Below are 27,836 nucleotides of genomic sequence, written 5' to 3'. Positions count from 1 at the left end.
AAAATCTCTCCCACCTAAATGCTGCAGCTTTTTGAGTGCTAAGGAGGGGAAAGGTCTACTGGTCACCAGAGAAATAAGTCTAGAGCCCAACACAAATACTTACACACAAAATGAGGCAACTTGGTGGTAGGTCCACCTCTGGCACTCAGGCAATATTTGTAAGCCTCTTCAGATTCTCTCCAAACAGCCTCTCCCCATGATGCACGTGCACAGACACCTCCTCCACGAAGCCTTCCCTTCAACCTCTTCCTCTGTCTTTCTACCCCTGCCATTTCATGGCATTTCTAAAGGGCACGTATGACTTTACATGGAGTATCTGTGTCCCTGTTTTCTTTGCTAGGTCTTTGTGCTTGGACCATATCTTCCCTGTTTCCATATCTAACTCATTGCCACAAATCTTTCCGACCTCCAGTGTAGGTTAGTCTCGAGAGGCTCATAAAGCTGAAGAAAATGAGGATCTTATAAAGAATGGAGGAGACAGGTATGAACAGGTAACTAATATAATCATGAGTTTGGATATGCTGCAATAAAGGTACAGGTAAAATACAGTAGGCAGCCAGAGGAGGAGTTGGGCAGGTGTCCATAAAGAAAGTAGATAAGCAGGTAAAATAAGAAGAGAAAGACATTTTTGATGAGAAGAGCTGCTTTGGCAAAGCCCCCCCCAATCAGAAAAGTTTAGGTCATATGCCAGGAGTGGCAACCAGATGACATGGGTTGGGGAAGAATCGAGGGGTAGGGTCGTGGTAGGATAGAGTGGCTTGGAAATCCAGTCATTAAATATATTCAGTCTTAGAGGGACATGCCAGTCGCCACCATGTATTTTATACTACTTGGCCTTACAGTTGCAGGGTGGGAGGGGTTAACATTTACGTGGTACCCTGTGGGTCCTGAGCACTTCTGTATTACCTCAGGTAATCCTCGCAATATGCAGTACATAAAGTACTTGATTTTATTCCTCTTTTATAGTTGAAGAAACTGAAGTAAAGACAGATTAACTTTATAGGGTCACATGGTAGTGGCATAAGCAGTCAGACCTTTGTCCTCCTGAGTCTAGTCACCATCCCTATTAGTTATATAATATCTTGGCTCACCCGCCTGCCAGCCAGTGGCTGTGAAAGGTTCTTGAGGACTGAATCATTCATTCACTCAATACTAGTGAAATAGTTATGAGCATAGGGCTCTAGACTTAGGCCACTTGGTCTTAAATTCTTTCTCTGCCACCTATTATCTGTGAGATTGAGCATGTGACAACTTCTCTGTACCGCAGTTTTCTCATCTGTAAAACAGGCATAGCGCTCATACCTCACTTGGCTGACATGAGGATTAAAATTAGTTAAAAATTTGAAGTGCTTCTAAGTGTGCCTGGCACAGAGTATGCAGTTTTTTTTTTTTTTTGGCTTTTAGAATGTTTGCTAATCACCTGATGTATCTCAGGCACTGTATTAGGCACCAGTCAGATCTGCCTTAGCCAGACAGCAATCCAGAGGATTGCCATGCAAGAGTGGGGATGTGGAGGCCCACTGGGATGTCACTGCAACACTCCAGATGAGCACTTCCAAGGACTCAAATAAGTCTGGGGTAGAGGCAGGATCATGGCCCCAAGGGTGTGCACGTCCTAATCCCTGGAAACTATGAATAGGTTAAGTGGCAAAGGAAAATTTAAGGTGCAGGTGCGATTAAGGTTGTTCATGAGCTGGCCTTCGAATAGGGAGGTGTGGATTACTGGCCTAGAGGTGAACTACGCACCACGCACTGTGCCAGGTGCTTAATGTCACTTCATCTGATTCTGTCCTCCCTGCTGGCGACTAGGCCCAGCACCAGCCAGGTTCCCACTTTGCCGCCCAGCAACCGAGAAAGAAGCAAAATGGTTTGGATGAGGTTCCCCATAGGAAGCTGGGAGGAGGCCCAGCCCGGGGTTGTGCTCTGCAGGTGGGGCCAGGTTCCTTCAGGGCGCCCAGCAGGCCAGGGCCTGGGGTGGGGGCCGATGGGAGCAGGGCACACATAGGGGCGGAAAAGAAATCCCTTCCCAGCTGGATGAAGACCGGCCCGGCCTGCTCCCGGCCATGGGCCCGCGCCTAACCCCCAACCACCACCGCCCTCGGCCCTCCCCACCCTGTACCGCTCATGCATCGAGTTGCGGGGACGCTGGTGGTCGGTGGTGCCTGCGGCCAGGCCCGCGGAGACAGGGCGGAGAGATGCGCGTTGGCCACCGGCCCGCGCCGCCTTCCCGGAGACCTGGTGGGGCTGGCACGGATGGTGGCCGCGCATTCCGGGCTCCTGGCCTCCTGCCTAGACTGTGGAGCACCTGCCCTGAGCGAGGCACTGGCCCGGGCGGCAGAGGACTTGGGCTGGGCCCTCCTTACCCCCGTGGCGGTCGTGCACATTGATGCCACACGCGGGCCGTGGAGCGCGAGGCGGGACGCGGGCAGCTCCTGGTGCACAGCGGCTGCTGCAGTCGTGGCGGGCGGTAGGAGGGCCTGGAGGGTGGCCCGACCCCCCACCGAGCCCCGCCAGCAACGCCGGTGAAAGGCACCAGGGTACGCGTCCAAAACTAACTGTGGAGCTGGGACAAGTAGACGCGGGGCTGCGGCAGGGTAGCCCTGGGAGCCCAGGACAGGCCTGTACCACGGCCACCCCGACCGGGGCAGCAGTGCCACCTGATGGGGCCCTATGACAGCGGGCAAACAGAGCAGCCTCAAGAACAGGGCTCCAGACTGTGGCGACAGACTGTTCCTTTCGGGTTTCCCGAGAGCCTAGTGATCTGGGCCTTCAGGACCCCAGTAACATCCTCGTTCCCCTAAAAGGAAGAACAAGTGGTGCCTCCTGCACCCTGCAGCCAGGCACCAGGAAAGCAAAAAGAAATTAGCCTGAGGAACTTTCCAAATCTCCTGAGTCAGTGGGTTTACCTTCCTCCCTGACCTCCACTGATCAAGAGCAGGCATCATGGCCACTTGGTGGAGCCAACCATACTGTTGGCCCAGAGGATGCTCTAAGACCCAGTGCAGAGAGTGGAAGACCTTCCTGTTAACTCTCACCACTAAATCAAGAGGCAGCTATTGTGCCATCTGACCCCAACAGGGGAAGGGTCCCTTATCTGTCAGCAATCAGGACAGTCATCAAAAAAGCCATCAAGTCACCCCTGCCCATCTCTCCCACGTGAATGTTGAGTGGCGTGGGGTGATATCTCGACAGTGGCCCCTCACTGTGGTCAGCGACCACTAGATTTTAAGATTTTGTTTCAAAAATCTGATTTTTCAAGATTTTCTTTGATCTCCAGTTTTACTATTAGTAAAAGCAACCTGGGTAGTAGCAATCTGGGTGGATAGGGCTAATGGGCATTACAAGGTGGGGGGGGGTGATTCATGGCGCTCACTACTTTAACCTGGTGGAGCTTAGATGTTCATTTGCCAACTGAATAAATTGGTACAACCCTTTCCAGAGCTCCACAGGTCGGGTAGATACGGAATTCTCGAGTGTTAGGCCATCGCATCTTGGTAGAAGTGGATAGAGACCCAGAGAGGGAAAGCAACTTGGCCAAGGTCACACAACGGAAACAAAGCAGTCAGCACTCTTGTCACCCCATTGTCCTTACGTTCATCTCCTTCAACATGAATTTTATTTTGCTAACTTGATTTTATTAGTGGGAAAAAAAATCAAGACTCTGGAAATGTAGAATAATTTTCCTAGCTCAGGGCCAGCTAGAAAAAAGAGCCAAAGCTTTGTGATTTTCAGGGTTTATTTCTGAATCTGCTTTATTGTTTAAGACAGCATCCACACAGTATAATATAAATTTAAAGCATTAATAAGGATAACTTTTTCAGGATTTTGTGAAGTGAAAGAAAGTAAGCAACTCTCAGCTGGAAAAGTAGATGAGTTTAGATTCCAGCAGATAAGGTTTGGGTCCCAACTCTACCATTTACTGATTATGATGTTAGGCCAGTTTCTTAACCTCCGCATGTTTCAGTTTCCTGATCTATAAAAGGGTATAATGATATTCCTACCCATGGGGGCAGGGAGTCTAAGGATTCAATAAAATAGTGCTCAGTTTAATATTCCAGTACCTAGAAGTTTGTATACCTTCCAGCTTCTAAAATGAATATACAAAGTATAGGTCAGAAGAACTTTATCTCCACCTTTATCATTTCAGATGCTTTCAGGAAAAAAGAACAGAAAATCCAACTCAGATAGAGTGAGCCAATAAAAGACTTCACTGACGAGCATACCTGGCAGTTAGAGATGGAGCCAGCCACTGGGTTGAGCTGATCCCACAGCTGTGCTCAGTGTCCCCAGTCATCCACATTCTAGCTTTGCCTTCAGGCTGGTGGCAGGATGGTGGCTGCAGTTCTAGGCCTCACATCTACATGCTACAGTGTCCAAGGGAAAAGTTCTCCTGCCCTGGTATTCAAGACAAGGATCCTGAGATCACCTTTGATTGAAGAACTCGGTCATAGGCCAACTCATAAATTGTTGAGGATGACCTAGAAAATAAACTGTGCTGGTTGACTTATATCAGCAGAGCCGACCTGCGAAGTGGGGTTGGGTCGGTTTTCATGGGCCATAAGACACAGGCAGATATCGATACAAAATCAGTTCTGTTAGGAAGGAGGAAACAGCCAATGGATTTTTTTAAGCCAATGGATTCTTGATATGCAGTTAGGAATGTTCCTCATGCCCTGATGGCTATCATCTTTAGCTCCCATTACTTGATGGTTACTGTTGAAATGCCAGCAGTTCTAGCTCTCTATGTCCAGAAGGAAGTACAGGCCAAAAAGCTGTGTTATGGGAACTAGCAAACAGGCTCTCTGCACTCTGGGTACACTATCCAAGGGTCCACAGCAGTTGTGCAAGTGGCGCTTCCCGCATTTAACATTGTTCTGGTTTTGACACAAGCTCTGGGCCAGATCCGACCAGACATCAGAGTGTCAGCAGCCTTGTCACTCCAGTTGCCTCAACAAAAACTTAGAACTGGACGTCTTGGAGGATCTGTGAACTCTCCCATAGCAGCTTGCTAGCAGGGCCTCTCCAGTTTCACCCGCAGCCTCGAGTATCCTAAACTGGGGCTCTTCTACCTGTGACAGCATATTAGTTTTCTGTCGATGCTGCAACAAATTACCATAAACTTAGTGCCTTCAAACAATACAAATCGATTATCCCCCAGCTCTGGAGGTCACAAGTCTAAAATGGGTTTAGTAGTCTCGCCTTCCTTCTGGAGGCTCTAGGGGAGAACCCGTTTCTTGCATTTGCCAGGTTCCAAAGGCCTCCTGCATTCTGTGACTAGTAGCTCCTTCCAGGAATGGTACCGGTCCCACCTCTGCTTCTGTCAACACATCTCCTTCTCAGACTCTGACCTTCCTACTTCCCTCTTAGAAGAAGTCTTAGGATTATCTTGAGCTCATCTGGATAATTCAGGATAATCCTCCCATCTCAAGATCCTTAATTTAATCATAAAGGCAGAGTGCCTTTTGCTATATAAGGTAACATGTTCACAGGTTCTAAAAATTGGGAGGAGGAGAAGGGGGGTCATTATTCAGCCCACCACAGGGAGGAAGAAAGCAGAGGTCAAAACAACCGATTCTTTATACTTGGAAATGATCAACCATTTGTTAATGCCTCCAGAGCATTGACAGCCTACGACAAGCTGACTTTTTAATCACCTAGAATTTAAAAATAAGCGTACATAATTCAGATGCACATAATTATTTTTCTTTTACCATTGTAAGTCTGAGCATTATAAATTGCTTTCTAAGTTTAACCTAAGTACAGTGCAGTTTTGTTTGCTCCACTTGTCAGTGTAATTGAAAGACTTTTTTCTTCCAAAACTGACCCAAATATAGGAGCACGCTCACAGAACTTTAACACCAGCATTGGTTGGGAATCTGTAAGCTTCAGGGACTTGGTTTGCCAGTGGCCAACATTCGCTCTTTGGTATTAACTTGTATTTTGGTGCACGATGGCCACTTGGACTGTAATCTAAATGTAGGGATGAAAAGGAAAAATTCTTTCCAGACCCCAGCAGCCTAAAACTGTAAACCCGCACCATGAGAAGAGATGGCTTTTTTCTTATTTCGGTCACCACTGCAAAGCTGGTAATTTGACCATTTGGAAAAGAGTTTTACCAAGTATAGGGGGTCACTTTGGAGAACTTTCTTGTAAGAGTCACAGAACGTAGGCTTGGGGTCTGAGGATCAGTAGCAGGTTACAAAATGACAAGTGAAAGGAAGTAAATAACTCAACAATGAACAATACCTGAGCCCACAAACCCATGTACTAAGGTTAACTGTAAGGACACTTCCAGCCCTCTCTTCTCATCTGTGATGTCTGGCTACTCCAGAAATCAAGCAGTGAAGTAGCTATTTTTCTTTTACAGTAGCTTTCAGGGATCATGTTTCCTTACACAAGACAGTACCTTAAAAATACTTCCTTTCTGAATTAGCCTAAACAATGACTTAAAATGCAGTTTCTAGATCATGCGTTTGATATATTGCCTAAATGTGACTATCCCTAATTACACTAATTGCAAAAGTGCAGCAAGTTCGAACGTTAATAATAATTTCTTAAGTGAAGCCATTTGTAATTATCAAGGGAACCACGTGTACATGACTGGCTTCACTAAGACATTGTGTTCTTTGATTCCTTTTTCATCAGAAAACAAATGCTTGATCACACATCTTTTTTGCTTTTTGAAACAAAACACTATAGTGTGGGTGCCTTGGGTGGCTCAGTTATTGAGCCTCAAGGCGTGACCCCGGGGTCTTGGGATGGATCCCACATCGGGCTCCCTGCATGGAGCCTGCTTCTCCCTCTGCCTGTGTCTCTGCCTCTCTCTGTGTGTCTCTCATGAATAAATAAATAAAATCTTAAAAAAACACAAACCAACACTACAGCTTTTTAAAAACCTCACAAGCTACACCATCTAGTGCACTTGACAGGATCTTCTTGAAACAGGCAAATCAGTGGATGGAAATCCTAGAACTGTGGCAAAGACTGAAAACAAGCTTATCATGTGTGGTGGGGGATATGGGTGGGGTTATTAGACACGTGTGCGTGTATGTGTGTGGGGGTCACAGGGAGTAAAACAAGGCCATATATTACAGCCAACTATAGAGTTAACCTCCCCACCCCACCCTGACCTTTCTCCTGGAGTCTTTCTCCCTCCAGAGTCATGTTTCTTATGCACAGTGAAGTGCCTTTTTGGTCATTAAAGGGCAGCATTTCCAAAGAGGAACTTAGAAAAGCAGCAGAACTGAAATCAGTATTTAGCTGTAACTGCTCTTAATAGATGTGTGGTTATGAAAGAGGTTCAAATGTATCTCAAGAATTGACTCCCTTTGCTGTTTGAAAATCCTACCAAATTTGTCAGCATTCCACCAGTGATACCAGAGAAATGTAAAAGTATTTACTACTACAGGGACTGCCTGTGTGAATCAGCTCTTGAAAGAATATGGCCTTCCAAGCAGCCAGTAACAAAGAAAGGTGTCTCTCCCATCAGGTCATCTCATCCATGCCCAGGAGGGCCCCTCTTAACTTCATGAGACAGCTGCTTTTTCCCTGCTTCTTTCGTCTCTGTACAATATGGACCTCTTCAAGAAATATCAAGAGCTTTAGATGGAGGACCCACTGGGAAAATATGTAAGGCTAGAAGATCTGATCATTTGTCTAATTTCTTTTGAATTTCTGTATTACTAGAAAAGTTGTACCTCCTTATGAATTATTTCCTAAATGTCTTGGATAGCACGGTTTTACCAGCTATCTTACATTTGCCTTCTCATTAAATGCCTCACGGGTGTGTATTTCGCTTCCCCAGCTAAGCTACGACAGATAATCTTTGTGTCTTGAAATAGCTTCACAACGACTACTGACCTCAGCGTTAACCATTCGATTAGTTAGCTCAGTTCAGGGTGGACAGGACTGGAGCTAACTCAGCTACTCAGATGAGGATAGTAGGAACTTATGAATGACATTTGTCCAGGGGCCTGGATACATGGTGACTGCAAAACAAAGCCTCCTGTAGGCAACAGCCCTGGTTTCCAGCATTAATCAGAGTAGCATCACTGCTGAAGGATCAGCTACCGTGGGACAAAGAATTTAGTGCCTCCCTCTCTGTGCCCACTTCTCTGTGTGCCCAATTTCACTGGCTGCAAGCAGGCCCAACAAAGCCATTCAGCCTAGGGGTGAAAGCCACCTGCCCCCCTCTTTGCTCTGAAGGTGACTGAGCTTATACCCAAATTGATATAAAGAGGAAAGCACCTAGAGCCCTCTAGTGTGGCAGGGAGTCCCCCTGGGTGATGAGGGAACAGTGGCTGGGGTCCTTCCTGGCAGCCAGGATCCATTTTCAAAATAATGCTTCTTTAATCCTCATTTTATTTCTCAGTGTAAGATGTCTTACTCATCTTACACTCTCGCTTTTAGTCTACCTTCCATTCAGAAACACACACAGACAGGTTCCTAAGCTGTAGCCTTCCAAGCTCAGATGTCCGCGACCTGATTGGAATCACACAGCCCCATGGAACAGGGTTCCATCTTAGGGGGAGGGAAAGCTTTGCTTCCTGGTCATGGCCATCACCTCAGCCTTTAGACCCTTTTGTATAAATCAGCGCTTCTCAGACCTTTTGGTCTCGAGACCCCTTTTGCCCTCTTAAAAATAATCAAAGACCTCCAAAAACTTTAGCTTATGTGGAATATATCAATATTACTGAATTGGAATTTAAAACTGAGAAATTTTCAAAATATTGAATTCATTTAAAAATAACAAACCCCATTACATGTTATATGAATGATATACTTCTCCTTCTGTGAGAAGTGACTAAATTTTTCAAAACAAAGCAAAAATAATGAGATGAGTGACATTGTTTTTGCATTTTTATGAATTTCAAAAGCCTGACTTAATAGAAAGTAGCTGGGTTCTTCTAAAAAATAGGAAGGAAACTGGTCTCAAAGAGATACATAGTTGGAAAGGGGAAGAGTGTTTTTATAACCTCTTCAGGTAATTATGCTTTTTCTTCTTTGATACTATATCAAAACTCAACCAGTAGTAGTTTTTCAAAAGTTCATTGCCAGGTAGTATCTGAAACCACATTAAGAAATTTTTGTACCTGGTTATATAAAAACTCATTGGTCTGTCTTCCATTTGAATGGGTCTTTTTAAAAAATTTTTATTGGAGTTTGATTTGCCAGCATACAGTATAACACCCAGGGCTCATCCCGTCAAGTCCCCCCTCAGTGCCCATCACCCAGTTACCCCAATCCCTCACCCACCTCCCCTGCCACTACCCTTGTTTGTTTCCCAGAGTCAGGAGTCTCTCATGGTTTGTCTGCCTCTCTGATTTTTCCCACTCAGTTCCCCTCCTTTCCCTTATAATCCCTTTCACTATTTTATTCCCCATATGAGCGAAACCATGTGATGATTGTCCTTCAACTGACTTACTTCATTCACTCAGCATAATACCCTCCAGTTCCATCCACGTCAAACCAAATGGTGGGTATTCGTCATTTCTAGTGGGTAATAGTCCATTGTATACATAAACCACATCTTTATCCATTCATCTTTGATGGACACCGAGGCTCCTTCCACAGTTTGGCTATTGTGGACATTGCTGCTATGAACATCGGGGTGCAGGTGTCCCGGCGTTTCACTGCATCTGTATCTTTAGGGTAAATCCCCAGCCATGCCTCCCTCTCTGTGCCCAGCAATTGCTGGGTCGTAGGGTGGCTCTATTTTTAACTCTTTGAGGAACCTCCACACAGTTTTCCAGTGTGGCTGTACCAGTTCCCATTCCCACCAACAGTACAACAGTGTTCCCCTTTCTTGAATGTTCTTGTAACATAAGGCTTTGGTCATTGGGAAAGTGTTGTCTCACCAATTAATGCAGCACTTCCAAATGTTGACATATTTCATTGTAAAATATTTTAGAAATCGCACTTGTTAACATCAACAATTTAATCAGAAAGTCTTTAAGTACTGGGAAGCTGTCAAACTCACTGTGGCCGATAAACATTTTCTAAAATTCTAATTTTTCACTTGAAAGCTCAAGTTATATTACTGGCAACAGATACTATCCGTTGTTTTCCTTGAAGTGAAGAGCTTGCTTCTTTCATTTATAAGAACACGTCTGTCATTCACCCAAGTCTGATGAAGCAGCCTGGCTTGTCTGTGTTCTTTTAACTAAAAATAGCATCCATGAAATGAGCAGCCAGTGTAGCACACGACTCCAGCCAGCATTTCTCACAAAATCCTCTGTCCTCCCCTTTGCAGCAGAAGTGTTGTAGGCATGCTTCCCTCTTTATCCCATGTAAGATTAGAAAGAGGCATACTCAAGAGTTTATTATTAATAAAATTAATAATTTTTATATTTCATGTGGGACATTCTTATGTGAAACTGGGCATCTTGGGGATACGGTGGTAACGTTTGGTGTTTTGTTCTACTACCTAATTCACTCTGAGGCACCGCCAGTTTCACCCACATTGCATCTGCACCATCAGGCCAGCTGTTGACACTGTGAAAAAGGCAAAGAACAACTTAGGATTATTATGGAGACATGTCTGGCCTCACAAACCACCTAAAGGACCTGGGATCCCTAAGGGTCTGGGAACCACACTTTTACAACTCCTGGTATAGATAGTAGAATAGTTAACCTTTTTAAGCTCATAATATGTGCCAGACGTGGTTCTATGCATTAATTATTTTAATCCTCAGCTGTACAGGTATATGGAGAGCCTACCACATTCCAGAAAACATATTATTTTTTAAACCTCTGGACCCTGGTAAATTTATGCCACCCTGCTGCTGTTTCGTGGGGGCTAATTAAAATTTGAGGAATTTTCAAAAGCATTGCTGCCACGGGTGTGAAGCACCGTTTTCTCAGTCTCAGGGTGTCCAGAGCATGAGAAATTCATTGATTCAGCCTAGGTTTGCTGGGTGGGTGCTAGGTCTAAGTGTATGTCAGGCCACAAAATACACTGTGCTTTCAGAGCTCTTGGGAATATTTCCTCCCCTGCCATCTCTCCCCAGTCTTCTTTCTTTCCACAGTTATTCTCTCTCTCAGTTTCTGGACCTCCATCTCGAATTTTGAGACCCTGTCCTATGAGAAAGGCCTTACATGCCATCCCTTCCACAGAATGACCTCTGTCCATCTATAACACCACCCTGACTCTTGCTTGCTTTGTCAGGGTCTTAGGGCCATGTTTTCTTTTTTACCTGAGCTTCCACTTGATGACCCACACGTAATTGTTTATCCCGTTCCCTCACACTTACTGGAAGGCTGGCCTGGACAGAGAACTCTGGTGCTTCCTGCTCCCCTTTCTCAGGGAAGGAAAGGGCTGTCTCCTTTCACATGTGCCTTCTCAAGACGTGTTTTGCTGTGAGTGTTCCCTTCTCTGTAAATGCTGATTTGGATTATGACGTCAGTGTGTGGCTAAGAGCTCACCCAAATCCTGAACTAATCTGAAAGCCAGGTCAAGGGAAAACTAATATTTAGGTGGTTTCCTTATGTCTCTGTAAACTCCCTGTTGGTGAGAGGATGGTCCTTGAGCTGGCTGACAGTTCTGGTTGTTTCTTGTCATCTGTTGCAGGAACTGTGATGTGTTATTATCTTGGCAGAGAACTTGGTTGTTAGTGGAGAAAACCATCGTTCTTTCAGGTCATGACATAGGCCTCAGGGGATTGTACGTATAGGACTAGAAAACTTAACAGTGGGTCTGGGAGTGTCTGTTGTATGGTTTTGTCATGCCTTCATTCCTCACTGTGCCTGTGAACTGGGAGAAATAGGAGCTCTTACACTTTGTCAGTGAGGAAACAGGTTCCTGACAGGAGCCCAGCCCGGCCCAACAATAACAGATTTTGCCCCAAAGGATGGAGACACTACGTAACCTAACAGTCAGCAATCCCTGCTTGGCGAGGTCTCTTAGGAACATCTTCTGACATTGCCTCTCCCTTCTCTGGGGACCCTTTTGTAAGTTTTGCAGCCTCCCCCCCCCCCAACCAATCTGAACCTATGGCACCCACAGGGTTGATAGACCCAGCAGTAAGTCACATTCATCTTTTCCTTCCAGATCTCCTTGAAGCTTTGGTAACCAAGTTCTATTTTCATATCCTTGTGATGAGCCAAGAGTGTATGTAGAGCAGAAATCTGCCACATATGACATGGAGCTAGAGAACTAGACTACTGGGGTTGGCACCGGCTACCAGACGCATCCATCTGTGCCTAGTCCCCATCTCTTCACTGATGCCCTGAGTGACCGTCATTGTCCTCTAAGCTTGGCCTTTATCACCAGGTCTGGATTAAGGATCTTGGGTCTACCATACCTTGTGGGAATGTGATAGGCAGAGGCCAGACTTGGAGGCAGTTGTGATTTACAAGCAGCATTCTCACGCCTACAGTGGCATTTTCTGGAAGTGTGTATTTGAGAGACATGGGGAGGGGTGAGCAGCACCCTCCCAGCCATTCTAGTGAGCCCGCTTTCACCCTGTCCTCCACCTGAGACCTGCCTCCCCCTCCTGACCGTCCTCCCACACCAATGCCGGTCGGCACTTTACAGAAGCCACTTGCTCCAAACTCCAAAGGTCCCGTAGCTGATTGCACCCCACTTCGGTGACCTCTCCTCTACAGTGTGGCCAGTAGTATTTCTGTGCACCCAGCATAAGCCCCGATCGCGTCTGAATTCAAAACCATCCTGGCTTTTCTGCTGATGCTTGTGAAAGTGGTCATGATGCAGTGTTAGCTGACCCCTGCCAAAGATCAGGGCAACACAGTTCAGTGGGGATGATGTCCAGCAGTCCCAGTGCAGAGTCTGCAGAGTCTGCAGACCTAATAGAACGTTCTCCGTCCACGTCACTCCGTCTCCTAACATAGTTTTATGTGTATGTCAACCAAAATATCTCCTAGAATTACTGAGTCAGTGGCATGGCTTATCCAGTTCGTGGTACGTGGTATATATAAAGCACTTGGGGAACAGTATCCGTGGTAGAGAAAATCCAGTGCTTACTATCAACTTGACTCTAGAGGGCCAGTGACCAGTGCCACCTTCTCATGCCTTTGCCCCCACCCTGACCCCAAATAATTACTACCTACTCTGTCCCGTGGCGCTTGCGCATTTTAGTATTGATTATACTGTGTTATCAAATATAGACAAAATTGTTTTATAAAATCAAGTGAAAATGTAAAGAACTGGTTTGTGAGCAGCCTGAAGACAAGGACAGGTGTCTTACTCGGTCTTCTATCTCCAGTATCGGTTCAAATGTCGTTTAGTCAAAATAAACTATTTTGTACCCTCAGTTCAAGACTGTGATATTCTTTCCTTGCAGTGTGGCCCACATCTATGTGCTGTGATGTGTTTCACTTCTCTGCATGCCATATTCCACCCTCAGGAAAAGAATGCTTTACCCCTGACCACTGATGTTGTGTCATTTTCAAGTGGGGTGGCTGAGGCACACAGCTCTTCCTGAGCCTTGCCAGCCACAGTACTGGTCCTCCCTGTTGTCCTTCCAGCAACCTTGAAGGAGCTCATCTCACAGACCATGATCCGCTGGGCCCAAGAGGACCAGATCCAGGATGCGGAGTTGGTCCGGATGATGTTCACCCTCCTGCAGAGGCAGTACGACAGCATTGGGGAGCTGCTGCAAGCCCTGCGGAAGACCTATACCATCAGTCAGGCCTCCGTGAGCGATACCATCAATCTGCTGGCTGCCCTGGGCCAGATCCGCTGCCTCCTCAGTGTCAGGATGGGCAAGGAAGAGGAGCTGCTCATGATCAATGGGCTGGGGTAGGTCATTCTCAGTTCCTTGCAAGTCCCTCAGAAGAGCTTCAGGCAGGAAAACTGGTTTACCTTGTTATGTAGATGTTCCAGAATCCAATCATATGAAATCCCTGTGTGCTGCCAGCCTGATTTCACTCCTCAGGGGGTAAGTTCTTGGTGGATCAGTCACCTTTGATAACCTGTGAGACTGGACTGCAGGCTACGGGGCTGAAGGGACATTGCCAGAAGTGGTAGAAAGGAGTCTTAGAGAAAAGCAGTTATTTGGTCCATATCTGAAGAAGATAGCCCCAGGAAGGCAATGAAAAAAAATTCGGAGGAAGGGACCATGTGTTCAACTCAACAAGAAGAGAAATGTTTTGAGCTTTTGACCGGAATTCTTCTGAGACTTCCCTCTGAGAAACTGTCAGCTGATCCCTCCCTTTGCTCAAGACTCACCCGGAGAGTCATTTTTGTCAGTTCTGAAAGGCACCTTTCCCCGTGACAACAGTGCACAGCTCTCCCTGAGAAGCTGTGCTATCAAAAAGCTAGCATCCTAGACATCAGAAAGATTCCCTTTAATTAGATGGTGTATTCCATTTGGTGGGTGAGAAAACCAAAGCCCAAAGACGTGAGCTGACCACCCCACAGTGTTACCTGATTACAGGCGAGAACTGGGACTGTGACCTTGCTGCTCCATGTTCCATCCCACCACCCTGGAGCACCACCTGAGCAAGGCCCAGAAGAGGGACTTGGAGGAGCCTTGGGCTGGGGCGGGGGGGATGCACCCATTCCTCAAATTCATTTCCAAGGAAGAATCATGCACTGGAAATGAAGAGACTTTTGTGGGAAAAGAAAACTGCAGAATTAGCTTCTCCCCCAGCCTTTGCAGTAGACACAGCAGCAATAAAATCTTGTGGTATCTCCTCTTAATAGTTGCCACCACCCAGGGAAGAGGGTACAGGCAGAGTAACCACCTGTGAGGGCTTACACAGCCACGTCACATGCTGCTTTTGCATTTTAATTTGCCTGCAGCTTTATTATGTGTGAATTTATGTTGAATGATTTCAGAATATAATTTTTTATATTTCATTGTTAATTGCACTGGTTTCTTGAGGACTGCTGTCCCAAAATATCACAGGTACCTAATATACAATTGCCTTTAAGAAACGGATACAGCCCTATCATTAGGAAAACTGGAGTAGAGAATTAGCTATAAGAACTAGAAATGGGAAAAAAAAAAAATAGAAGACCCTGAGTACATGGAGGAAGAGAAGTCCAGTAATTTGGGCTGTCTCAAAACTATTATAAACAAAAAGACAAAGGGACAACTGTGCAATGTGTCATTAGAAGGAAATGTCTCAAAGAAAGAAAGAACTTCATAGAAATAAAAGAGCGTAAAATACTCCTATCGTCTGTAAAAAGGCGCTCCGCATATATCCCGAATGACCTAGTGCCTTCTTAGAACCTTTCAGGCTGTCACGTTTGCATTCCTTAACCCTGATGTGTCTGTGCATTTGTGTGTCCTCGCCCCTGAAGCTCCACAGCACTCATCTAAGCAAGCACTAAAGTCTGTGTCTGATCCTTACCGTAGAGACATTATGAACAATAAGGTGTTTTACCAGCACCCCAACCTCATGAGAGTCCTTGGCATGCACGAGACCGTGATGGAGGTGATGGTGAACGTGTTGGGTGCAGAGAAGTCCCAGGTAATGCTCCATGGAGAACCTAGCCCTCAGGAACCAGGAACTTGGCCCCTGGGCAGGGGCATGTGAGGGCTTGCGACAGCCACATGGCTGGCATCCGTTGCCTCAGTTCTCCTTCCCAGGGAGAGGGAGGGATGCCCATAAAGCCAGGAAACAGCCAAGGGACGGGACAGTGCTGCTGAATGGAATCCAGCCAGCATAAGAGCTCTGGTTCCTGAAGCTTAGAGCTTTTCCCACTCGTTCCACCAGGGCTGTTCACCTGCTAGGTTTACTTCCCATACCCTTCGGCCCCGCGCCTTCCAAGATGGAATTCCTCCGGGTTGCACTGAGCAGCCTGGTATATTTTGTGCTGGGTCAGGAAAACACTGCTAAAGGGGGGAGCAGGATCTTAATAATGATGCTGGCAGTGTTCCCTCAGGAGTCCGTGTGTTTCCTCTGCACGCACCAAGCTCCCAAGGATATTGGCTTTCCTTGCCAGACCCCCGTAACAAGCCCACTATCAGGGGATCTCCCTGGGCACTTATCCTAACTTGTGTGAGGTCCTCCTCAGAGTTAGGGCCTGAGGCAGGAGATAAGAAGATGTTTTCCAGTTTTGGAAAGCCCAGAGTACCAGTGTCCTAGGAATGAAGGATTTGCAAAGTGGTTCCACCAGTACTGACAGGTGGATGGAACAGAAGCCAAGCTCACATTCCTTCTCACTTGCTTCCTTTATGTCCCTGGAGACAGTGGTCTCTCTGCAGAAGAGCCCTGAGCAAATGTCCGCGTGCCTCAGCAAGCAGGTAGTGTGTGGCTTTCAGAGCCTTACTTTCGAGAGCACCCCAGCCCCATAATTCTAAAGGGGAAATCCAGGGCTTTCTAGGATCCAGAGCAAGGTTAACACAGACACCATTTATTGAGCGTCGTTGGATCAAAATTAAGACGTGGCCAGGCTCTAGAGATGCTGATTACTTTGTTAAGGAGAGAAGCCAAGTGCAATCAGCAGTAACGTAAGGTGGCATCTCAGTGCTAAATACTATGAATCGGGTTACAAGTGCTACAGGAGCCCCCTGGAGGGCAGCCATCAAGAACGGAGGTAATCAGGGGAGAAAACACAAGTAACTGGGGGAAGGCTCGACCATGTGAGAGGGCAGTGCGCAGCAGGCTCCCACAGCTCTAGGGGCCTGCCTTTACCCAGAGGGCTCCGGTTTGATATGAGACTGGGCATCATTTGTCTCGACCACTCATCTCCCTTTCTGAACTTTCTCATCAGAGTTTACCACTCTGATGAGTGTCCACTCCCTTCCCAGATGAAAGCAGTGTTCTGATGGAGGGTCATGCAATTTCATGTGACATCCGAGGCTGTCTGGGACTCTTGCTTGACCTCTTTTTTGTTTGGAAGAGAGATCTTCCAGGAACTATGATTAGCTCTCAATATTTTTGGAAGCCTCTTCTCAGGTGTCCACTCTCTGTCTTGGAATAAGTGAATAAGTCTTAGAAAACACTGGAAGTAAGGAGAAAGTTCATTTTCCAAACTCTTCAGAGCTTACACCAGTATGGACAGGTAGAAGTCAATTGACTGTACACCCTAAGACTTTAAAGTCAGACTTTTCAGAAAGGATTTGATAGATTCTTTTCGTTGACAATTCCTCCTTCTTCCTACAGATTGCTTTTCCAAAAATGGTTGCTAGCTGCTGCCGCTTCCTTTGCTATTTCTGCCGAATCAGCCGGCAAAATCAGAAGGCCATGTTTGAGCATCTAAGTTACCTGCTGGAGAATAGCAGTGTTGGCTTAGGTATGTCATGTTATCCCTTCCACAGTTGGGCTTGGAGATGACGCTCCCTCTGCTGACCACTTAGGAGGTAAAGGTAAAGAAACTACGTACCTGCTAAGGTATTTTTAAATATAAGAAGAAATTTGCCTGATCTAAAAATAAATGAAATAACCATGTGATGTCTCTGCCGTCCAGCCTAAATGGTGATGTTGCTACCAACCAGAATTGGTGACAGATTTGTGTTGGCATAGTCACCAGTTTTACCCTGTCTTCCTTGGATCCAGTGGCTCATGGCTTAGGAAATCCTGCCTGAGATTGTCGATGTAGTCAGGGGACACAACTTCCCCACCCCAGCCCACTCTGCTGACTGGAGAGCTAATGAGGCCGAGGTTGGAGATCCAACCCCCTTCTTGGCAGGCTGGCTTGTGGGCTGCACACCTGTCCCATCAGCTGACCAGCCAGTGCTCTCCTAGGCTGCAAGATGGGTTGGCCAAGAGCAACTGTGGACAAACAGTGTAAATCCATCAGCACCACCAGAAAAGCAACACAGCGCATATGCCTTACTCACTGTCCTGGATGAAAACCAAATAAGTTTGTGAAATTCACTCAAACACACGTACACACACATGAAATCTGAAATCTCAGGGTGTTCTGATGCATCCTCAGACTCCCAACCTCTTGGAAAGAAGTTTTTCTGAATTCAAGCCTAAGAACTAAACAAAGGGAAATCAAAGACAACATTGGTGACCTGGTGTAGCTATATGAGCTACTGATGTCCGAGGCTATCTTTAAATTCTAGGCGGTGACCCTAGAAATGGCCAAGTCATTTGAGCTTAGTTGGCCAAGTGACATCACTACCTTTTCAGCGATCACTGAAGTGGGGCCCCCAAGAAGCACCATGTTACAAAAGTACTTGAAAATACATGGTCCCGGCTAATTCTGTCAACTGACATTGTAACTTAGTCCATATTCACAATCAGTAATGAGTGTGGGGAAAAGCATAACAGTTAGAGCCTGTCTTAAGCTGGGCTGGTGGTCCCCTCAGAACAGTGACGGGACCCAGGCTTACTGTGTTTGCTGCCCTCTGTGGGCTGTGAGTGGGCACTGCAACCCCAGCGCGGCACTAAACGTGTGCCCCCATCCTTCCTTCCTTCCTCAGCATCCCCTTCAATGAGAGGATCTACCCCACTGGATGTGGCAGCTTCCTCTGTGATGGACAACAACGAGTTAGCGCTGGGCTTGGAGGAACCAGATCTTGAGAAGGTAACTGGCCCTGGGAGGCAATGCACTTACTCTGTCTTACCTGTAGCACAGCCAAGCCAAGGGAAGGCAGACCAGAGACTGGGTCCCCACCAGAACTTCTTCAATGCTCCATGAAAATGTGGTAACAAGTGAGCAAATGGCAACGGTAGTACTTAGGATCAGAGCATCTCCTATGGGCAGGGGGAGCCAAATTCGTAGTCATGGATATCTGGATATCTGTGTTCCTTATACATGGAGGCCCAGCCTCCTTGGTCTACAGAGTACACTACCAGAGACCTGTGGATCCTAACAAAGTTCTATGTCATCAAATTTTTAAGTTCAGATACTAACGAAAGAAACACAACAGAAAACCGTGTAATCAGTACATGGATGAAGTAGGCCCACACATCCAATGTGTGTACAAATAAGGCAGAACTGAGCCACTCCACCTGGAGATTTTGAAACATGCTCCCATTGGTGGTGATGATTAGAGGCTGATCCACCTGCATCTTTCCCCATTCATTTTGGGGCTGCGTTCTTGGCTGGGTGGCTGCCAGAATTGACCATGCACTCCCTCAGTATGAAGAAGACTGAGGTGGTAAAGGCTAGAGGGAGAGTTAAGGGGTCACCCACGGAACAGTGGGCCTGGAGGTGCATGCGAGAGGAGCCACTCACCCTGACCAGGGGGCCAGGAAGGTCACCCAGTAGAGTGATGAACTGAGGGAAGAGTAGAAGCCAAGCAGCCACAGCACTGAGAAGAGTGTGCCAGGAACATTTGAGGTTCAATGAGGAGAGCATGGTGTGCTTGAGAAGTGGGAAAGTGGCTGTGATGGATCATGGGGTACTTGAGTGGGGAGTACCTGGTGAGTGAGGAGGGATGGTAAGGAATTGGGCTTGATACTTGATGCTACCATACTTAATATACCGTCCAATGATAGAAGTTCATACTCCTACATGATCGGTGTGGGCCCAGTTGCACTGTGAATTCACTCATGTGACCATGACCCTCAGAACATGCCTTTTTTGTTACTGCTCCGTTACGGGAGGGGAAACTGAGGCACAGAAAGGTTAGCTGATGTGCTCAGTGCCATGGGGTTGGTAAGCATCAGAGCCAGGATCCAACAGAGTCTGGCTCCAGAGGCCATGCTCTTACCTGTTCTATTTTAGGACCTCTCTGTAGAGCCAAGAGCAATGGAAACCATCAGAGGGTTTTAAGCAGAAAAGCAAAACAACATGACTTGTATTTTAGAAAATACATCCTGCTTTCAACAAGAAGAACTGGTTGGATCAGAAGCAAGACCCACCCCTTCCCAATAACACCCAGACTCAAATGTCCTGCCACCCAGCAGTACACTGTGTGATACTTTCCCACAAATGCTGTGGACGCTCTCAGTCTGCTTCTAGTGAGATGGACTTCAGCCAAACTCTGCTCCGCATACATTGAACTGCAATTAGGGAGTCAGTATTCGGGGGCGCCTGGGTGGCTCAGTCACATAAATGTCTGACTCTTGATTTCAGCTCAGGTCATGGTCCTCAGGGTCATGAGATCCAGCCCTGTTATCAGGCCCTGCGTTGAGTGTGGAGCCTGCTTAAGATTCTCTCTCCCTCCCTCCACCCCCACCCCCTGCCACTCACACACACATGCCCTCTCTCAAACAAACAACTCAGTGTTTAGTTGGTGAGATACCTGATGCCTGTATTTTTAAAAAGTGGCTAATGGTTCTCTTATAACAAGATAGTGCCACCTGGTTCAGTACCCAGTGCCCATCCTCAGCTGCAGTTCAGCTTTTGAAATGACCATGTTTGACAAAGACTCTAAGCCTCCTTTGGAAGATGCAAGATAGGATCATGAGAGGCAGGGAGGCTGGATAAAGGGGAGAAATGGGGACTTAGGGAGATCTGTAAAGGGGCAGGATGAGGTCTGCAGCCCCATTCTCAGGTGGTTCCAGTGGCTCAGCACAGTGTTATAGACTTGTCAGCCCTGTGTCAGGAAATCACCCACGTGTGGTTCCTATGAGAAGAAGGGAAAGGACAGGTAAATGTTGCAGTTCTTCCTTTCCATTGATCACAACAGAAATTAGGTCCCTTATGATTGAACAACCACCACCCTCCACACACACATACAGGCGGGTGCTTATTTCAGGGGCCAGTGAAATGTCCTGCACCTGTAAGCTTGAAAATACTGCCTGATTCCTGCCTTTATTGATGTTTTCTTAACATTTTAAGGGCTAAATCAAGTCTGAGCTCCAAGCAGAATAGTATCCTTCCTGGTTTAGGAAGGAAAAGGTGCAATCATTGTTTTTCATGAGTTATGACTTAGATTCATTATTCTCACAAAATGGCTTCAGGTATTTGACATCAGCAAATACATGATGCACTTGAAAACCATTTTTTCACCATCTGCTATGTGCCAGGCTCTGGGATTCAAAAATGAAAGATACTGTTCCAGACTCTGGGGATTCTGCAGCACAGTGGACTCTTCCCTTCTTGTACACATAAAATATCAAAGGCTAACTCAGAATAACAACTGCATTTCAAGCCAGGATCTCATTTCCAGGCTTTTTTTAGCTGACACCTTCTAAAAAGTAGGCAAGTTCTAAACTATTCTACAAGATCACAGGGCTGAGTTTTGGTGACCTGGAAACAAACAGAACACTACCAATCCCATCCCCTTGACTGGCTATGGCCTCTCACTCACTATCCCAAATTAACATCTTGGCTTTTGACTTGAAACAATGATTGTTAATATGGAACTTAGGTAGCAATCCCTGATTTGTCAAATGCCCACTTGAGTCAACTAGTGACTGAATATTTTGGTCTTGAAATACCATGGCCAAATAAACATGGCCCACCTGGACCATTATCTCCCCAGATGCTCCCTAGTTAGGCCTGTGTTGTTGTTTTTTTTTTTTTTTTAAGATTTATTCATTAACTTTTAGAGAGCATGCAGATGAGTATGCACATGAGTTGGGGGAAGGGCAGAGGGAAGGAGAAAATCCCAAGCAGACTCCCCACTGAGCAAGGAGCCCAATACGGGGCTCGATCTCATGATCCTGAGATCATGACCTGAGCTGAAATCAAGAGTCGGACGCTTAACTTACTGAGCCACTGAGGTACCCCATTGAGGCAGTGTTTATTTTTATTTTTTTTAAGAGTTTTATTTATCCATTCATGAGAGGCACAGAGAGAGAGAGAGGCAGAGACACAGGCAAAGGGAGAAGCAGGCTCCATGCAGGGAGCCCAACCTGGAACTCGATCCTGGGTCTCCAGGATCATGCCCTGAGCTGAAGGCAGCGCTAAACCGCTGGGCCACTGGGGCTGCCCTGAGGCTGTGTTTAAAAGGCAGTTCCCTCTTGCCAGAACTGGAAAAACCGAGGAACTTATTTCTCATGGAGTATTCCTACATATCAGTAATAATCAGTCCTGTTGGTTACTTCGAAACAATAAACTGAAAGTTCTGGTTTCAGACCTGCTGAATTATTAACTTCAAAGTTTGGTGCTCTTTCTGGCTTCTAGGAGAATGAAAGCCCTTCTGTTCTCAAATTTTTATAAGCCTTGTAGCTATCTTGTTAAAAAAAAAAAAAAAAAACGTAGACACTTACTTTTGTACTGTTGTTGGCAGGTGGTAACCTACTTGGCAGGCTGTGGCCTGCAGAGCTGTCCCATGCTTCTAGCCAAAGGATACCCTGATGTCGGCTGGAACCCCATTGAAGGGGAACGTTACCTGTCCTTCTTGAGGTTTGCCGTCTTTGTGAACAGTGAGTCCCAAATTTTTCATGCCTTTCAGATCTAAGATAGCATACTCCTGGGTACATGTGAGGAAAGAGAGGGCCTTTGCATTTCTTCCTGTCTATAGGTGGCAGCTGGCAAAACAGTCTCAGGAAGAATCAGGCCAGAGAAGGATCAAGAATAGCATCCAATGGACAGAGTACTGAGCTCTAGTTCCAGATCCAGCAAGAAAATCAAGGCAGAGCCTGGGGCTTTTCACTGCTTTGTACCTCTTATCTCAGTAAAAGAAGGGATTATTGATATCTTCATCTCACATATTTCACAAAGCTAAATTCAGATGTGCCTTCAGATCTTTAGAGTGTTGGATGGATGGATACATGCATGCATAAAATTAAGAATAACTAGATAACTAGACAAGGTAACTAAACTCCCAGGAGAGAAGTATTTCTGTGACAACTCTAAATACTATTTTTCTTACTATGAATTACTTCCCATTTGTAATGGATTCCAAGTCTACAAAAATTCTTTAGTTGCCCAAGTATAATACATAGAATATTGTGTAAAATTAAGTGGTCTGCTTTCTTGGAAATGTATCCTGTGTCCCAAGATTTTGTTCCCATGCTCATTCACTTATATTCACATGAGCATTATGATCCTTCTCCCTTCTCCCAGATTGGAGTTCCAGGCAGAGTAATCCAGCTTGGCTACTTAAATGATTGCAAAAAGATATGCAACTCATGAGCAGTCATGCCAAATGTTCCAAGTGTAAGAGTTTATCTCAAAGTATGTTGCCACAATGTGGTCATTGTATTCCTGTGTACTCTTCTTGTCTCACTTCATCCCTGTCCCACCTGCTTAGTTTCCTCTACTGAAATATACTCTACTCTTAATATTGGAATGATTTCCATCATCCTGGTTTTCCCTCCTTTTCTTCCTGGGTCTTATCCCGCCTGGTCTTATCCTTGATTACCTATCTCCTGCAGCACTCACTGTGTACCCTTCAGTGTCCCTATTTGTCTGTCACCAAGCATTGCTGAATTCCATTTTCTTTGAGGCCAGTGTCAGCATACCCTCTAAAAATCTGCTCCACATTCTATCCAAATGACTGCATGTCCAGAATTAATTGAGAGTCATTGTGGTAATAGGGAAATTTCTAAATGGTTTTTGAGGATTCATAAATCTCCCCTAAATTATCTAAGTAGACTATATGACACAAACCAAATCAAGCCAGGACTAACTTCTTCATTCATCTTGGCCACCTCCATAATATCAAGAGCTTTATGAGTCATTTCAGTGGGGCTGTCTATATAGGTTATGAAGGCTAAGGAATCCACTAACTATGCCCCCATCGAAATTGCCCAAATTCCAATACTTGCTTATGCTGGTTACATATGACCATACTGAACTAAACTCTAGACCAAAATGTGTAGTCCGATTCCTTTGCTTTTAGGTTATTTTGTGCCTTTTTCACATACTCTCTATTGTGCAATTTCATAAAGCAACAAACTAGCAAATTAGCCCATCAGTAGGAAAATATGTACATTTTAATGTATTTAAAGATTTGTAAGAGAGAGAGCATGACTGAGGCGGGGGGCGGGGGTGGCACAGAGGGAAAGAGAATCTCAAGTGGACTGTGTGCTAAACAAAGAGCCTGATGCAGGGCTCAGAGATTCCAGGACCCTGAGATCATGACCTGAACCAAAGCCAAGAGTTGGATGCTCAACCAGCTGCATCACCCAAGCACCCCAGTATACATTAAAATGTATATTGTGTCTCTGTAATACAAAGGCCACATTTGGTTTTGGCAAAAGACAAATAGCTTCTGCTTCCCCAAAACTTATCATCTAGTAAGGGCAGTAGACATGAACAGACGTCACTATAATAAGTAGAGTAAGGAGGGGACAGAATGTTGTAGGATTCCTGAGGGGAAACTCATATCCCATTGAGAATTTCAGAATAGCCCTCATGGGGGAGGTGATATTAGAAATGAGCTACAAATGGTCACATTTTCAGGTGCATAGATGCTGGAAAGGTGATCCAGCTGGAGAGCCCCTGGAGCAGTTGCCTCAAGACTAAATCATGCTGTGCTCAGGAAATAGAGTGATCTGTTGGTCTGGAGGATAGACAGACGGGTAACAGTGGCAAAAGGTGAGGTTTAAAGGGTAGGTAGGCAGCTATACCAGAGAGAACCTAAATGCTAGGCTGAAAAGTTTTCATGTCTAAAAGATGATTAAAAGGGACTTCCGAGCCAATCTTGGGGCCTCTACTCAGCAGTGAAAGATAAAGGTGTTCTAGGTGATCATGGTAGGTGGTCAGAGTGGTCATGATGGGTAATGGTAGGTGGTGGCAGGTGGCAATAATGGATGATGGTGGGGTGGTGATAGTGGGTAGTGGTTAGTGATGATATCGATGAGGGGATAGGATGATTGAGTAGTGGTCATAGCAGGTTTAGGGGTGACTGAGGGTGGGTAGTGGTTAGTGATGAGAGGTGCAGTGATAGTTGTGGGTAGTGATGAGTGATGATGGGGTGGTCATAGTGGGTGATGATGAGATGTGATGGGTGATGGATTGTCATAGTGGGATGTAAAGTGACTGTGGTGGGTGGTAGTGAGTAAGGATGGTGGCGGTGATGATAGCAACTAACACATATTGAGCACTTACTATGTGCCAGGCACTATTCAAAGCACCTTTGGACATATTAACTCACATAATATAAAAATCCAATGAGATAGGTCAGTTATCCTCCTCAATTTACAGAGAAAGACCCAGTTGCATAGAGGGACTAAGTACCTTTCCCAGAATCACACAGCTAGTAGGATGTAAAGCCAGGATTTGAACTGGAGTAGTTTGGCCCCACAGGCCAAACATTACTCACACCATCATGCAGTATTGTCTTGGTAGTAGTCTTTCTAATTAATGAACAAAAAGAAACAGCATTTTCCTTTTAGCTGTTCAAAAATTGCAGGATTACTATCTGGTGTGAATGTTTTAAAAAAAAAAATTAAAGCCAAATCAAAAGCTCTTGCTAAAAAATAATAGAATAGGAAAATTCTTTCTAACATTATTTTACTAATCTCTCTTAATGTTTGTATTAAATCTTTTTAAACAAGATTTGTCTTTAAAAGAACTTCTTAAAGTATATAATTTTCTCCACTTTTTTTTAGCTTGCTCAGAAGCCTTGGGTTGTTTTACTCTGGGAGTAATGAAGCTGAGAAGCTTCTATTTACCCAGCAGTTGTAAACTTTATAACCAGTCTAACACAGATGTGTCTGGATGTCTGATTAATCGCTTCCTAATATAGATTCCAAGAAGGAAGATTTCTTACCAATTCACAAGAAAAAGGGAAAAGTTATTCCCTGCTTCCTTTGAGTCCTCGGAGTATTTTAGTGATATCTTCCCCAGGCTATAAACTTAGTTGTGAGGAACACAATATTCCTAGCTTTGCTGAATCTGTTTTCCTAGGCAGATGTGCCATCAGTGGCCATAACTTGGGTATCCATTATGAGACATGCAAAGTGTATATGACAGACTGTGGGATGCGATAAGAGACATGCTCTAAAAGCCCTGAAGTCATAAATCAAAGCAGGAAACAGAGGAAACCTAAGTGGAATTATGAAACACATACATGTAATTGCTAAAAACTCTATAACCTACCACACCTATCTACATGGTGACACACATGACTACTGGCATGCCAAACATGACAGTGCTTATCAGAACCCAGTAGAGTGAACCTAAGTATACCTCCAGAAAAAGGTAAATGTTGAATAATGTCTTGAAGAAACTAATGGACACCGTTGAACAGAGTAGTGTGGTAAAAACATACTGATTGGCCCTTGATCTAGGGGACATGAATCTTTTTAGGATATATTAATTTGATCTCAGTAAAGCAAGAAAAAAATTCTAGGGTCAAAAGCACAAAGTAGCACAGTACCTTTTAAGGGTACAGTAGGTATAGATGCTTAAAAGAATCAGAAAAGAGTCAAAGGATGTAATAGCCACTCTTAAGAGTGATATTAGTACTGAAGACTAAGGATGGTTAGGATTAAAATGTCTGAGACATTGTTCTTATTCTCAAATTTATAATATAGCTACAAAGATCCAGCAAGCTTTTGAAAAATTGACCAACAGTAAAAGATTTAAATAAGTTTAAGACAGTTATAAACAACATCACAATGTTGTACTCAGGAGACACTTCAGGCAGTCTTGGTGAGAGAAGATGGAATATGAAGTATAATTGAATTATGGCTAGTGGGGCTTAAGTACCTAATGTCTGAGCTACACCTTCTCACCAATTATAAGGCTTGGGAAATATCTTCTACCCCACCTTTCTCATTCTTCCAGTGGACCTTCTTAAATCTCTAAGCCTAAGAAGGAGAAGGGAATTGGTCATTGGGGTCAGGATGGGCTTATAATGACAAAGACAAGGAAATGTGACACCTTCTCTAAAAACTCAAACTAAAACTATAAAATCCCAGAGATAGTCAAAACAACACAAGTAATAGAAAACAGGTGATTCAAATAAAGAAGCCAGTGGTGAATGAATGCTCAAAGCACCAAAGTGAAGAAGTCTGACTGGGCTGAAAAGCTATGTGACCCTGTTATTTTCATGCCAGGTAAACTCTTCAGCATTTCTCCTCCACCAATGCCTGTGGGATCTCAGCAGTGGTCATGGTTGAGCATTTTGGCATGGAGCCCAAATGTGCTGAATCCATACATACGTGGATTCTTTATCAATCATTTTAATGATAACAATGGTAAATGAAGCTTGGTACTACATACTATTGTGGATTTTAACTGAAATAAGAAAGCAGGGCAAAAGCTGTTTCATCATTATTCCCACAAGGTGACAGTATTATGGTCCTGATACTCATCACAAATTGATTTTCATCAACTCAGTAAGAAGTCTCCTATTTACCAGGTGGGTTCTATTCTATCAGAGCATACCTCAAATCTGACTTCAGCTGGTGAAGATCATGGCTGACCCACAAGTGTTTCCATCCTGAGAACTGAAAGAATCACAGTACGATATTTAAATAAGCTTCAATATTAAGATTGGAGGGTTTTGTCCATTTTTTACACTTAAAATTTCCAAGTTTTAGCTTCAAGCCTTAAGTCTTAGAGGCCAACAACATTTGAAAGTAGTGAACTGTGAATTATATCTGTGGCTAAGATTATTTGCTCTCAAACATGGTGATTCTCTTGGTGCTTTTTAAATCAAGTATAAATGCTAGGTTTGACTAGTGGTTGACTAATAGGACAGCATGGCCCTAGGGCTTAGCATCATCATTTTATCTTCTACAAATTGCATAACATTACTCAACCTCTCTTCGGTTTCTCTCCTTCATTGATTCTTTCCACCATATCACCGCTGTGATCATTTTACCCTTTTAGCATCTCCTGAGAATTTTCTTCATGTGGATTCTGGTTTAATAAAAGCAAATTCTGTTCTATATATTAGATGAAACTTGGAGAAGAGCTTCTTTATAAAAATTTTAGTCTTTTAAAGGATTGAGCAAACAGTGAATGCAAGCCAACGGGCTGTTTGAATTCAGTGGAATGAAAACTTTTCTGAATCTAGTTACACAGTTCTAAAACTTACATGATGTATATTTATAATCTTGAATTTTCTCTGCAATGCAGGCATTTGGGTGATAAAAAAGATATCAGCAGGCCAAGC

At 44.9% G+C, this 27,836-nt stretch overlaps 1 protein-coding gene across 1 annotated transcript in view; it reads left to right on the top strand.

The window, feature by feature from the left end:
- Window positions 1-27,836, top strand: part of RYR3 (ryanodine receptor 3) — a 511,176-nt gene that overhangs the window by 353,380 nt on the left and 129,960 nt on the right. The window contains exons 39-43 of the mRNA XM_072738189.1: window positions 13,486-13,759; window positions 15,324-15,438; window positions 17,077-17,206; window positions 18,345-18,448; window positions 22,050-22,185. Of these exons, the coding sequence (XP_072594290.1) occupies window positions 13,486-13,759; window positions 15,324-15,438; window positions 17,077-17,206; window positions 18,345-18,448; window positions 22,050-22,185 (759 nt within the window). The remainder of the gene's footprint in view (window positions 1-13,485; window positions 13,760-15,323; window positions 15,439-17,076; window positions 17,207-18,344; window positions 18,449-22,049; window positions 22,186-27,836) is intronic.

This window comes from Vulpes vulpes, chromosome 15 (genome assembly GCF_048418805.1).
Source record: "Vulpes vulpes isolate BD-2025 chromosome 15, VulVul3, whole genome shotgun sequence".
NCBI classification, from domain to species: Eukaryota; Metazoa; Chordata; class Mammalia; order Carnivora; family Canidae; genus Vulpes; species Vulpes vulpes.
This window is presented reverse-complemented; position numbering and strand designations above follow the sequence as displayed.